The 13,143-nt window shown below is 43.0% G+C and overlaps 1 protein-coding gene across 7 annotated transcripts in view; it reads right to left on the bottom strand.

The window, feature by feature from the left end:
- The window catches only part of Psen1 (presenilin 1), a 52,045-nt gene that overhangs the window by 33,775 nt on the left and 5,127 nt on the right, over positions 1-13,143 (bottom strand). For 4 of the 7 annotated variants that reach the window (XR_015621697.1, XR_015621696.1, NM_019163.4 and 1 more), the window contains exons 2-3: positions 7,245-7,316; positions 7,016-7,152 (exon numbers count right to left, since the gene is read on the bottom strand). Coding sequence is in view for 5 of the 7 variants with exons in the window: in NM_019163.4 (NP_062036.2) it covers positions 7,016-7,099 (84 nt within the window). In the remaining 2 variants the exon portion in view is untranslated. Of the gene's footprint in view, positions 1-7,015; positions 7,153-7,244; positions 7,317-10,849; positions 10,937-13,143 lie in introns of all 7 variants that reach the window. The other 3 variants (XM_087552360.1, XM_087552361.1, XM_087552362.1) reach the window with 1 other exon arrangement.

Raw genomic sequence — 13,143 nt, 5'->3', positions numbered from 1 at the left:
AAATGAGTTTTAAAATACACTTCGAGTTCTAGTATAGCCAGGGCTACATAAAGAGACCCTATCTCATCAAAAAAAAAAAAAAAAAAAGAAAGAAAGAAAGAAAGAAAAGTGTTAAAAACCATTAAAATGAGAGGATACTGAAAATACTTTTGGGGTTTCCAGAATTAAAAATCTAGTTAAATAGACATAGTGTTATTTTAAGAGAAATTAAACCCAGAAGTTTTCCACAGGCATGGTGGTACATGCCTATATCTGAACACAGGGGAGACTGAGGTAAGAGGGTGATGGAAAGTTAAGGGCCAACCTGGGCTCCATGGCAGTTTCCAGGACAGCCGTGGTTACCAGAAAAATAAAATGAGAGCCAGCAGTAAGTGTTTTATGAAGGAAGAAGCTCCAACAGTGTCGGTGACACACACTGAAGTCCTAAGTATAATTACCTCTAGGCAGACACTCATGTCCCTGTGACTCCTAAGGAGTTTTATCATTGTGGCTAGAGAGATAGCTCCGAGGGAAAACACTTACCAGGGTTCAGGTCCCAGAACCCACATCATGTGACACTCTCTTCTGTCGTACAGACAACCATGTGAGCTGGCCTCAAACTCATAGAAATCTACCTGCCTGTCGCCCAAGTATAAGGATAAAGTCATGCACCACTTCCTTTCCTGATTAAAAATTCTTCAAAAAAAAAAAAAACAGAAATGTAAATAAATTTAACAAAGAAGAAAACTGAATCATTATAAGCTTTCATTTTAATTTATCTTTTGACTTTGTTCATGGAAATTTTGTGACAGATTTTGTATCTTTGTGTAACTAAATATGAACTTAGGATTTTACAAACAAAAACTTACCCCAAATTCTGTTTTTCAATATATATGAATACATATATATTTATAATGAATGTCTACAAAGAATTCTATTGCATGGTAAGTCTACACATGAGGCTGGGTTGTATCTTTAAGAGAAGGAAAGAGTCTCCAGTCTCCTAAGACCTCATGCTCATGGCGTAGATTTCTACAGTTAGAAATATGGAATCCTAGGCCTACCCTGGGGGGCTTAGAAGAGTAGTGTAGCTCAATGATTGAATGGGAAACTCGAAAGCATTTACTAATTATCGGCAATGTTTCCAACAGGAGGAACTGCAGCCGCACCTGCCCAGCCTCCCTGATCCCCACGGTGGAAGCGTCACTCTAACGTGTCAACGGCAGTGGTCACTTCTCTCAACAATTGACATTAAGTGCTTGGAGATTATAGTTAACATTTATGGGGCTGTTAGTCTTGAGCCTAGAGTTTCTTCAAAGTATTAAGATGAAGGTTTCCAACTTTACTGGCATGTTCTAGACATCAGAGATTTTCAGTTTTTTCTTACTTCACGTTGATCTAATTGGGAAAACAAATTTATTATGATAAATAGTACAAATGTCACAGGCTGATTTGGCCTGTAGGTCTGACTCGGTTCACACTAAGATAACTCTTTTACAAACTTTCTCCTTACTTTAAATCACAGCTTATACAGAATTCCCTTTACTCCCTTCCCCCTTTTTTATTCTTTGACATTTCATATATGTATATACTAACAAGGAATTTTCATTCATGAGGTTAATTTTGTTTGCTTGTTTGAGGCAAAGTTTCTTTGTTTAAACCTGGCTATCCTAAAACTCACTCTATAGACCAGGCTGGCTTCAAACTCATAAAGATCTGACTGCCTCTGCTGGGACTAAAGGTGTGCATCTACAGAAAAGGGGTGGGCTAGCTAGGGCTATATATCATAAGATCCTGTCTCAAATAAATTAAAAATAATGTTTTAAAGTGATCCGGCACCATTCAGAAAATGAAACCATTCTACAACTTGCTAACAAATTATTAAAACTCTCTCAAGTTAATGTTTTAAAATCTAGGAAGATTACAGGTGATTTTCTTTCCTAAGGGTCAGTTATCTACATCTAAATCTGGCAGCCAAAGGCTGTAGACATACACATGTTCTTCAGCAACTGCTTTTTATTTCCCTTTGGTGGTGGTACTGAAGAATGAACTCAGTGCCTCCCGCATGCTAGGCAAGCACAACACTGCTATGTCACATGCCCAGGGAGCCCTCAACAATGCTTTATACAGAGAACCGTTTGGGTCTTTCGCTTATTTTTATTTTAAGGCTTCTTTTCAGCTAACAAATTACTGATTGTAAATAATCAGTTGAAAACTTTTCTTAAGGACTAGAACATGTGAGTCAAAACACTCTCAGCCTTCCTTCTCTTTTACCACCTTTTACTTCCTTGTGCTCACAGAGTTGTTGCCAAATTATGGTCCCTGAAGGAGGACTGGCAAGATAGGATAATTGCGAATTCTAGCCCCAATCCAGACTTACAACCTTAGAAACTGTCAGAAGCCATCTAGGAAAGGCTATGGCAAGCAAGTGAATTTTCTAGAGATGGCCACCATTTTGCATGGCTGTGATAGTGTACTGAGAAGCAGGGTCCCCAGAGACTTCACCCCACGATTGCTGCTTCTCACTGCCAATATGCCTTTCCTGCCCCTACTATATAGCCTAGTGGTTCCTGGACATCAGACTACCAGACAGAGCAGATCTCTGGCAGACTCATTATGAATATGCACTTTCATGTAATGCTATGCTGATAATTTCATAATTCCTGATCATGATTTTATAGAACTCCTAAACTGATATGGGTAATCTCAAGACCCCTATAGAATAAAAGCTGCAAATAGAGCTCTGTAAACCTCCATGTGTCATGGGCTAATTGCACTAGGAAGAGAAAGCAGGCTTGGAACAAATTCACAATCTACTAAAACATTTCTTCTAGGTTGGGGATGAGGCCACTATCTGGTAACTAAAGGCCATAAACTGGAAATGGACAATTTATTATAGGTGCAAGGACAGAAAATAAATGATGGACTAGTTTATCTATTCAAGACTTCAAAATAATATGACTCAAGGCAGATGACTTATCTCTCGACAAAGCCATGCTAACTTGTAACATAAAAATGATTGCTTTAAACTTAACTTACAGAGCTATTAATAAGGTACTAGTTAATGGAAAGACATGTAAACAATTCTGCTGTAACTCCTTAAGTCTTAGAAACCTAGGACATGAACTATTGCCATAAACTTACTATGAATGTGTGGAAGGTGATGCTTAAAATGCTTAAAGAAACCACGTGATCAATTATCTTGAGAAGATAATAAATCATGGTGTAGCCTTATCTGCTTCACCAATATACATGTATCTCTATGTGCCTTTCTTCCTTTCTGTTTCTTTTCTCTCTGGCTTGTGAAGAGTTAACAAATCTGAGCCTCTCAATGGCCAGTGAGGGGTTCCTGAGTAAAAGATAAAAGAACCCAAGTAACTAAGTTTCTTTTTCCCTGCAGCTGTCATCAGGAGTTAATTGCCAGAAGACATCCGCTTTGGGCCCTAATCACCAACACCACCCTCTCTGCCTGCCTTGGTTTACCCTGTGATGTCAAACTGGCCTTTGACCAGAAACCTTAAGGTTGGCGGTCAGAGAATTTGACAGATTAAGGGAGACCAGGGTTAGTAATTTATACTCTAGAAGGCTTGAGTAACAACATAACGTGGTTAGCTTTAGGTTCAGAAATTGCTTTAGAAAAGTAAAAGACAAGAGGCAGGTGTGGGGGTGCATATCTAACCCTGCACTTATGAAGCTGCAGCAAGACAACTGCAAGCCTGACACCAACCTGGACTACATCGCAGGACCAAACTTCAGGGAACAACAAGATAATTACCTACTTTTCCTCCAAACTGCAGCCAAATAGCCAGAGTTCTTACTAGAGCTCTCTTAATACCATGTTTATATGATAATTTGGGACACAAAGACTTCAGTTATTTATAGCTTTGAAAACTTTTCTTTTTTCAGAAATAGACAAACCATTATTACACTGAACTATCTTCTCGTCTCCAGTGCATATATACACAGTAGCCAACCAATGGCATCCACACACGTGGACATGGAGGAAGTGCTGGGTGAGTGGATGGCGGGCAATAAACCTTCAACTGAATGCAGTCTCTAAGGAAGCAGGACACGGGGTGAGGGCTTTGGGTGGTGTGTGTGAGTGTGTGAGTGTGTGTGTGTACGTGTGTGTGATGCACATGAAAAGTGGGGAAAACCATACAATCTCCACTGAACTCTGAGACAGACAGGTCATGCTATCCACTGTTAGTTCTTCTTCTAAAAATGGCAGATCCGAGGTAGGCTACACAGGCATAGGACACAGGACAAAAGGACGGACAAAGCGCATTATGGCTTACAGACAACCACAGGGCCACAGGGCCAACATGTTTTATCTATCGAATCACTGGCCAACCTGGTTGAGAGTACATGGCCAACCCAGATTTGCTTTTTACAATGGATTTCCATTTAGTTAGCCTTACAAGACTGGATGTTCCCATCATGCATCTATTGCCATGCCATATCTAAAAACTTGATAAACACAAAAAGGGTAAGAAACCCTACCGAGGAGAGAACCCCAACCTACTAGGATTCCTATCTGGACAAATCTCCCAGGAATCCCTTCTATTAAGGCTTACCTATAAACTATCCAAAATTCCAATATGGCTCTCCTGAGAAGCCCGAACATTCTGAGTATGTACCTTTGTTCTAGAATAAACTATCCTTCCAGTTCCTTACTTTGTCTCATGTCTGAGAAACACTGGGCAGAGATCTCCATCTGGTCTCTAACTCTGAGACCGCTCCAGGCCTCACCACTGGCAACAGATCTGCTCAGTGTGCGAGAAACTGGCAGATACCAAATATCTGTGAACAAACAATTTTATATATTCGCCAAAGAAGGGAGCATACATGCGTACAGCTCTGAAAGTCTGTGTAATGTTGCATGATTATAGTAAACATGTTAAGAACATGTCAGAGAGTAACTCCAGAGAACAAGGGGTAAAGACAAGGAAGAGGCTCTTCAGCTGTAAGTTTGTTGTTTTCACAAAACAAGATTCTCTTTCCAAAACAAAGATTTATTTTATTTGCTTGTGATTTCACTGAGTTTAGGATCAATAAATAGAAACAGGGACTGGAGAGAGCTCTGTTTTTGAACTATGGTATCACAGAAAAATAATGAATAGTTCTTTTTAAGAGCCACAGAAATAGAAAAATCATAATAAAAATGGCCTTATATGCCAAACCAAAGGTTTTTTAACCTTTCCTTTATCTGCATTTATTCTATGTTGAATTTATTCCCGTGCAGGAACGGCACACACGGCTTCTTTAGCATGACATCCTTCCGATACTTACTTGGGGGCTTTGTGGACACGCATACCCTTGATGGCCTGAGCAGTTTCCTAGGTGTTCTTAAAGTGAACCTCTTGATTTGCATGATTTTGTGGGGTTTTATGGGTCAAGAGAGAAGTAAACAATCTTCACAGGTCACCTTTGGCGGATTACAGGAAGAGGAAGTACAAAGGCTACCGGAAGAATTCCACGCAACCTTTAATAAAGCTGGGTATTTGTTTGTCTAGATCAGTGGTTCTCAAGCTGTGGGTCACAATCTCTTTGGGGGTTGAACAACCTTTTCACAGGGGTCACATATCAGATATCTTGCATATCAGATGTTTATATGATTCACAACGGCAGCAGAATTATGGTTATGAAGTAGTGATGAAAATGATTGTATGGCTGGAGTCACCACATGAGGAACTGTATATATTAAAAGGGCTGCAGCATTAGGAAGGTTGAGAACTGCTGCTTTAGATTTTTAGAAATCTTTGGGTTTTAAAAAAACATCAGCTATCAAACATCAAGTCCCTTTACCGTCAGTAAGATTAATACACAGCAGCCCAAGATGACTGTTTTCTGGACTCCTGCAGTCTATGGCTGCATCTGTTCAAGAGGTTAAGAGGATATGGTAAAGCCAAGTGCTCTGTGGAACAAGAGCCGCTTTACATGTTCTTCTTCGTTCATTCACCTAACAACACATGATGGTGCTTAACTTACACGAGACTGTCGACTAAGTACCACTCGGCTCGTCTTCCCAAAGTCACTTCAGTGTTAGTACAGCTGTAGTAGTAGGAGTAGCCCCTTTACTCTTGATCCTACTTGTTCAGGACTGTAAGGGTTTTAAAACTCCTACATCCTAGTTGCAGGCTCCCCCAAACTCCTGGGAAAGTGAGGAACCCTAAATCTTCAAAGTACAAAAAAAGTCTTAAGGCTCAATCTTGAGAGACAGACAGACAGACAGACAGACAGACAGACACACACACACACACACACACACACACACCCTTAGAGACCAGAAGAGACCTTCTGGAGCTGGAGTTAACAGGCAGCTGTGAACCACTTCATATAGATGTATCTTGGGTCCTCTGGAAGAGCAGAATTGTTCTGATGCCCTTAACCATCTCTCCAGGCCCCTAATCCTTATCTGTGACTTGCCTTTAATAACAGCTTTTACTAGCCAGTACACACTATCCTCCAAGGCAGACTTGCAGACCTGAGACTGGCCTTTATCAAGGTTTCCCTCCATCCTGGTTGTACTCAGAAAATTCTACCAATTCCTAGACAGCTCAGGCCTGCTGTGGAGTCTACCTCCAGTCTGCAGTGCTTAGCTACTGTGGCTATAACAGACAGGTTTCGTGAGTGTGGTCTGTGACGAGAATGTGTCCATACCATGTATCCCACCCCTCTCCTGAACTCACAACAGTTCTTGCACTGTATAGTCACTGTCACTAAATACTTACTGAACACTGTCGGAAACTGGCTGGCACTAGAAACAGTAATCAAATGTAGTCACTTCTTCCGATAGAAGAGTAGAATCAAGACAGATACTGTGGGGCATGAGATCCTTACACATCGGGAAGATGGAGAAAGTTTCAGCTGGGGTGGTATGAGGGTAAGTTCCCGGCAGAACAGAGGCAAACAAAAGCAGTTTGGGGTCCCCTAGCAGCAAGCATTTCCCCTCAGCTTAATGTTCAACAAGAAAAGACATTCAGCAAAGTAGAGAGACCTGCCCTAGACTCAGCAGCAGACATGGACACTGTACCTGGCTACGGACGCTGCTGGAGTGGCTGTCCTCAGACATCTGTGCATTCTGGAAGTAGGACAAAGGTGCAGGTATCTCTGTCATTGGAGCAACTGTACAGAAATACCTTTTCAAAGAAAACAAAGCCTCTGGGGATTCTGAAAAGGGAAAAACAAAACAAAATCTTATGCTTTAAGATGACCCAGTTGTTTTTAAACTCTCTCACGAATTTCATTCTGGAAGAACAAACCTTTCTCTCATGTGTTCTCCTCCAGGCCAAGCTGCCTAAGGACCTCGAAGGGCTGCTGTCTTGTATTGGTTCCTGGATTAAATATAAAACAGGATTTTACCAAGCCATGCATAATTAGTCAAATCCACTAGTAGCCGTTGGGATTTAGACCCAGCACAAACAGCTGAGGTGCATATTTTACATACCAAGATAGGAACTGACCTCCAGGTTCTCCCAGCATCCCTCAGTCCCTACACTGGCTTCCTGTCCCCAAGAGGCTCTTTCCTATATTTGCAAACATTTTGGTCTCTTTCTGCCCCCTCTCCATTTTCTCTCTCCCTGTGTATACATGATCTCTCTCTTTCCCTCTCTCCCCCCTCTCTCCCTCCCCACCTTGAGACCAGTGAGCCCACCTGAGAGCTGCTTCCCAAGAAACCTGCCTTAATATACTTTAACCTGGCTTGAACTGGCTCATTTCACCAGTGGAGAAATAACTTATCATCTGGTGTCCTGACTTGGGAGGAGTTGAGCCCCTAGTCACATGGCAATAGGGGACCTCTCCTTTCCCCATCTTTCTCTGCATCTGATGCGACAGACTTTGGGCTCAGACAAGTAACCACCTCCCAGCAGCCTTGGAGCACTGAGTGCCAGAAGCCAGCCTGGGAGCCTTGGGTTCAAAGACATTTGACCTGAAGCTAACCCCCCAACTCCCACTGTACGACCCCAGGCTTATGTACAGAATGCTGTACATTTGAGCCTTTGGTCCTCGGCAAAGCTTAGAATGGGTGTCACCAGATCTAAAATTGAAAAATTTACCCAAATTGGGCGGAATTTCATATGTCAAATTTTTGGGAACTGCATTCTCGCCCGCCCCCTTTTCACCACAACAGCTTCAGCAGCTGACCACCTCCCCACACACCCCTCCAGGTGCCACCTACCCCACCTCCCCCAGGGCCATGCACTGCCTCGGTGGCAACAGTGATGGTGAGGGAGCAGACTGCTACTTTTAAATCACCTGCTGCCAGAAAGAATACGACATGGCTGCCATCTTTACCACAGGATAAAGAGGGTGAAACCATGGCTTCACCAACATCTTGGTTAAGGGCAGCAACATGGCTGGCAGACACCCCTGCTATGGGTTCAAGAAAACAAAACAAAAACAACCAAACCAACCTAACACACACACACACACACACACACACACACACACACACACCCCTTGCTGGGTGGCCCTGACAACCAAACCTTGTAACACAATAGTAACACACTCGGTATTAATCTTGGAGACATTAACTTGTTTATACTTACTAAAACTTGGTTTTTGTATTCTGAAATTTATGCTCTATGTCTTCACTCTTTTTTTTTTTTTCAGCTGGGGACCGAACCCAGGGCCTTGCGCTTGCTAGGCAAGCGCTCTACCACTGAGCTAAATCCCCAACCGTCTTCACTCTTTAAAAGATACTTTACTGGGGCTGGAGGGATGGCTCAGCGGTTAAGAGCACTGACTGCTCTTCCAGAGGTCCTGAGTTCAATTCCCAGCAACCACATGGTGGTTCACAACCATCTGTAATGAGATCTGATGCCCTCTTCTGGTGTGTCTGAAGACATATGCAGTGTACTTATATAAATAAAATAATCTTCAAACATTTTTAAAAAGGTACTTTATTTTAATATTACAGATACAGTTTAGAGCAGACAACCTCAAACTTTATTTACCCACCTGTACATGCTTTCAAGGCTAAACCTAGGATGGATAACTAGAAACAAGCAAAGTTTGTCTATTCAGATATACTTTGATATACAGGTGGTCCTCGGGCACTTCAGAGACCTGCTGAATTTGGCATTTAAGATGCTTAAATATACCATGACAGACAGAGATTTCCAAAATGTAGCAGTGCCAGGCTCCAAGGTCTCCAAGAAGATATGGGCACAACAACAGAGGACTCCACCTGGGTTGTGGATACACTACCCCTAATTGCTCCAGTACCTTGACCCCTGTCAGGACACCACCGGAACTGTGGACAAATGACACCAGGGCTAATTGTCCTATGTTGTCGAACACAAGGTTAGGTTGGTCTCTCCCAAAGCAGACCTGGCCTCCAGATTCTCCCAGCATCCCTCCTCCATCCCTACCTGGCACACCCCACTCTCTACCCTGAACTTTCCAGCCAAAGGGCTGGACTTTCCCTCCCCCAGAAGTTCTTTCCTATATAATCCAGATATTTTGTTCTCTCCCCACAACCCCACATCTTCCCCTCCCTGCATCTTCTCTCTCCCTGCCTGCACATATGCTTTTTCTCTTGCCCCTCCCCATGGTGACTTCCTTGCCTTGTTCTTTGGGACCAGTGACTCAGCCCAAGAGTGGCTTCCCAATAAACCTTTCTTTACATACTTTAATTCCGCTTGAATTGGCTCATTTCACTGGCACAGTACCAATCAAATATTTGCAAGCCAGAAGACATGGGTTAACTTGCCATACCTGACCTCTGGATGACAGGTTTACTTTGTTAAGGGTAAGGCAACGAGACCTCAAGCTCTGAGAATGCTTTAACTTCAGACAATGGACTCACATGATTTTAAGAAATGTTCTCTAACTTCTTTTTCTTTTTTCTTTTGTTTCTTTCGAGACAGGGTTTCTCTGTGTAGCCCTGACTGACCTAGAACTCACTCTGTAGACCAGGCTCAGAGACCCACCTGCCTCTGCTCCCTTAGTGTTGAGATTACAGGTGTGCACCACCAATGCCTGGTTCACAGTAGTTTCTAATGAGAAATACTCACAGTTTCCTGGAGAACTCTTAAGAACTACTCAAAACTAATTACCCAAGGGGGGGACAGAGATGAGCACAGGACAGACCACTGTAAACTGTCTTTCACATTATATTCATCTTTCTTTCTTCCATGCAACATTTAAACAGAAAGTGAGAATGCCTCTCTCTCTCATGCCCATGCAGCCTGTTGAGCCAATATGAGGACACACACTGGAGCTGTCTGGGGCAAACCTGTAAGAGCCATCAATCACACAGCCGCCACCTGAGCATGCTCCCAATGCCATTTTCAAAGTTCTTTTCATAATCATGACTCTCTTTGACTCTTTAAAAGCTCCCATGAGAGCCGAGCACTCAGTGGCAGAGGCAGACAGATTTTGAGTTTGAGGCCAGCCTAGTCTATGGAGTGAGTTCCAGGACAGCCAGGGCTACACAGAGAAACCCTGCCCAAAAACAACAACAAAAATAACAAACACCCCACCCCCCCAGTTCCTGTACTGGCTGGTTTTTTTGTGTCAACTTAACACAAGCCAGAGTCATCAGGGAAGAAGGAGACTTAGTTGAGGAAATGTCTCCATGAGACCCAGCTGTAAGACATTTTCTCAATTATAAACAGGGGAGGTCCCAACACAAGGTGGGTGGTCTCATCCCTGGGCTTGTAGTTCTGGTAGTTTCTATAAGAAAGCAGGCTAGCAAGCCATGAAAATTAAAGCAAGCCAGTAAGCAGCACCATTCTTGGCCTCTGCATCAGCTCCTGCCTCCAGGTTCCAGCCATGCCTGAGTTCCTGTCCTGACTTCCTCTAATGATGGACTAAGAGCTGGAAGTGAGAGCCAAAAAGAAACACATTCTCCCCAACTTGCCTTTTGGTCATTGTGTCTTTGTCTGCAGCAGTAGAAACCCTTGGGGGCTGCAGCTGGCTCGGTGTCTGACAAAGGGCATTTGCTGTTCTGGCAAAGGAATCCAGGTTTGTTACTCAGCACCCACATGGTGGTTCGTAATCATTTATAACTCCTGTTTCAGGGCATCTGATGTCTTCTGTGATCTCCACAGTCACCAGGCACACAGATGTGCACATATACGCACACAGACAAAACACTTAACACATAAAATAAATCTACAAAAATGTCTGAAAATAAATAAAATTTCTCACGAAGGGACAACCCTCTTTTGAATCCCCTATCTCCCGTCCCAGGGAGTTCTTTCTTCACCTTTCTAAAAAAAAAAAATAAATAAAAAAAAAAAAAATAATAATAATAATAATAAAATAAAAACCCAACAACTTCCTTGCTTGCTCCTGTCCCCCCCAAAAACTTCTCAGGAAGACTCTGCATTCATGTGTCACAAACGTCAAGAGAGGGCAAATTGTCCTGTGTAGGTTAAGGAGTAACACCACCAATCCAGAGCCCAGGTGGCTAGGACACTCAGCCCAGGGCTCCTCTGATCACCCAGAGAAATCACAGGCCTCCCAGGAAGAGCCTCCCTGATAGAAGTAGCACAGAGGCAGAAGCAGGCCATGGCCAGGTCATGGAACACACACACACACTCCTGGTACAAAAAAAGGGGTAGCCCAAAACAGAGTTGATTGGGATCCGGTAACAGGCGAAAACATCGATGGAAAATGTCAATGGTCCCACTGCTCAGGCAGCATGGCAGAAGTCCCTTGTAAATTTGCTAAACTAACATTCTCAGCCCAGAGGCCAGTACCCGAGAAGAGACCCGGATTGCAGAGGGTGGAAAAGGGATGTAGGTCTTGGTGTTTTCCTTTCTGCCCAGCTACTGAAGACAGACAGACACACTGCATGCTTTCCTGTCATCTATCTTCTTCCTCTCAGACACTTGTGTGGAGATGAAGAGGTCAAAGGGCAACAGTAAAAAGCGACATTGCTCACTAACAGTCAGAGCCTAACTATGCAGTGTGTGCTGCTGACCCTCTGTATACAAGACGGGTTCCTAATGACCAGAGTGCCTTACCTGACATGGCCAGTCTACATGGCCAAGACAATGAACAGGTTTCCTCTCATTCAGATTGGACCCCATACAAATGGCTCAGAAGGTAAAGCCAGGCAATTTGTCTCTTGACTGCTATAAACAGACCCTAGTCCCTTTTAGGAACACCACCTGTTTCTGTCCACAACGTTTTTTTTTTTTTTTTTCACTAGAACTTTCCTGTCAGTTCTGATCTGATAAATGCTTCTTTACCCGCTGCTTTGGGCTTGTTCCAAGCACGACAACTTGGGCAGTCGGACAAAGGAAAAAGAAGTCATTGTTTTGATGAGCAACTACAATTTCTATGAGGCAAAGACTAGGAACTGTGGTCCATCCTTAGTATTGGGGAAGGCTGCAGCCTATGAATAACCTCAAAGCTTTCTGCTCCACAGAAAAGCCTACGCAGGGTCTAGGGAGATGGCTTAGTGGTTAAAGTGCTTACTATGCAATGTGAGGACTGGATATGCGATTCCTCAGAATGTACCTAAATACTGGTTGAGTCTGGTAGCTTGTCTCTAATTCTGGAACACAGAGGCAGAAGCTGGAAATTCCCCAGAGCAAGCTGGCCAGCCAGACAAGCTCTATCAGTGAGCTCTGGGTTTGACTAAGACCATAGCTCAGTGAAGGAAGTGGAGAGTGATCCAGAGACTCCACAAGTCAGCCTCCGTCAAACACCCATGTATACACACCCATGAAGATGAGGAAAAAAGTACGGAAACCTATCCAACTAGAATACCTTCTCTGTACATCAGAACTTCTAAAACATCTCAGGAGCAATGCTTAAGTTTCAGAATAGATTCCTAAGAGAAATTCCACTTCACCGAAGCACCCACGGCACTGGGGTGTATCTTGGTTCACAGAGTACTTGTCTAACACTCACCAAACCCCGGGGTCAATCCCCATATACATAAACGAGGAATTTTAATTCCAACATTTGGAAGAACGTAGGCAAGAGAATCAGAAGTTCAAAATCATCCTTGGCTAGAGTGAATCTGAAGCCAGCCTGAGCTACAAGGGACACTAATTAAAAATTAAAAAATCTTAAAGGAAAAAAATAAACACAAAAAAGATACTTTCTCCCATTTTACTGTACTCGAAGATCACACCTGAACTCATTTTCTAACTCTTGGGACAAATGTAAACAAAACTGGTACACTACAAAAACATC

This window comes from Rattus norvegicus, chromosome 6 (genome assembly GCF_021556685.1).
Source record: "Rattus norvegicus strain SHRSP/BbbUtx chromosome 6, alternate assembly SHRSP_T2T, whole genome shotgun sequence".
Taxonomy (NCBI): Eukaryota; Metazoa; Chordata; class Mammalia; order Rodentia; family Muridae; genus Rattus; species Rattus norvegicus.
This window is presented reverse-complemented; position numbering and strand designations above follow the sequence as displayed.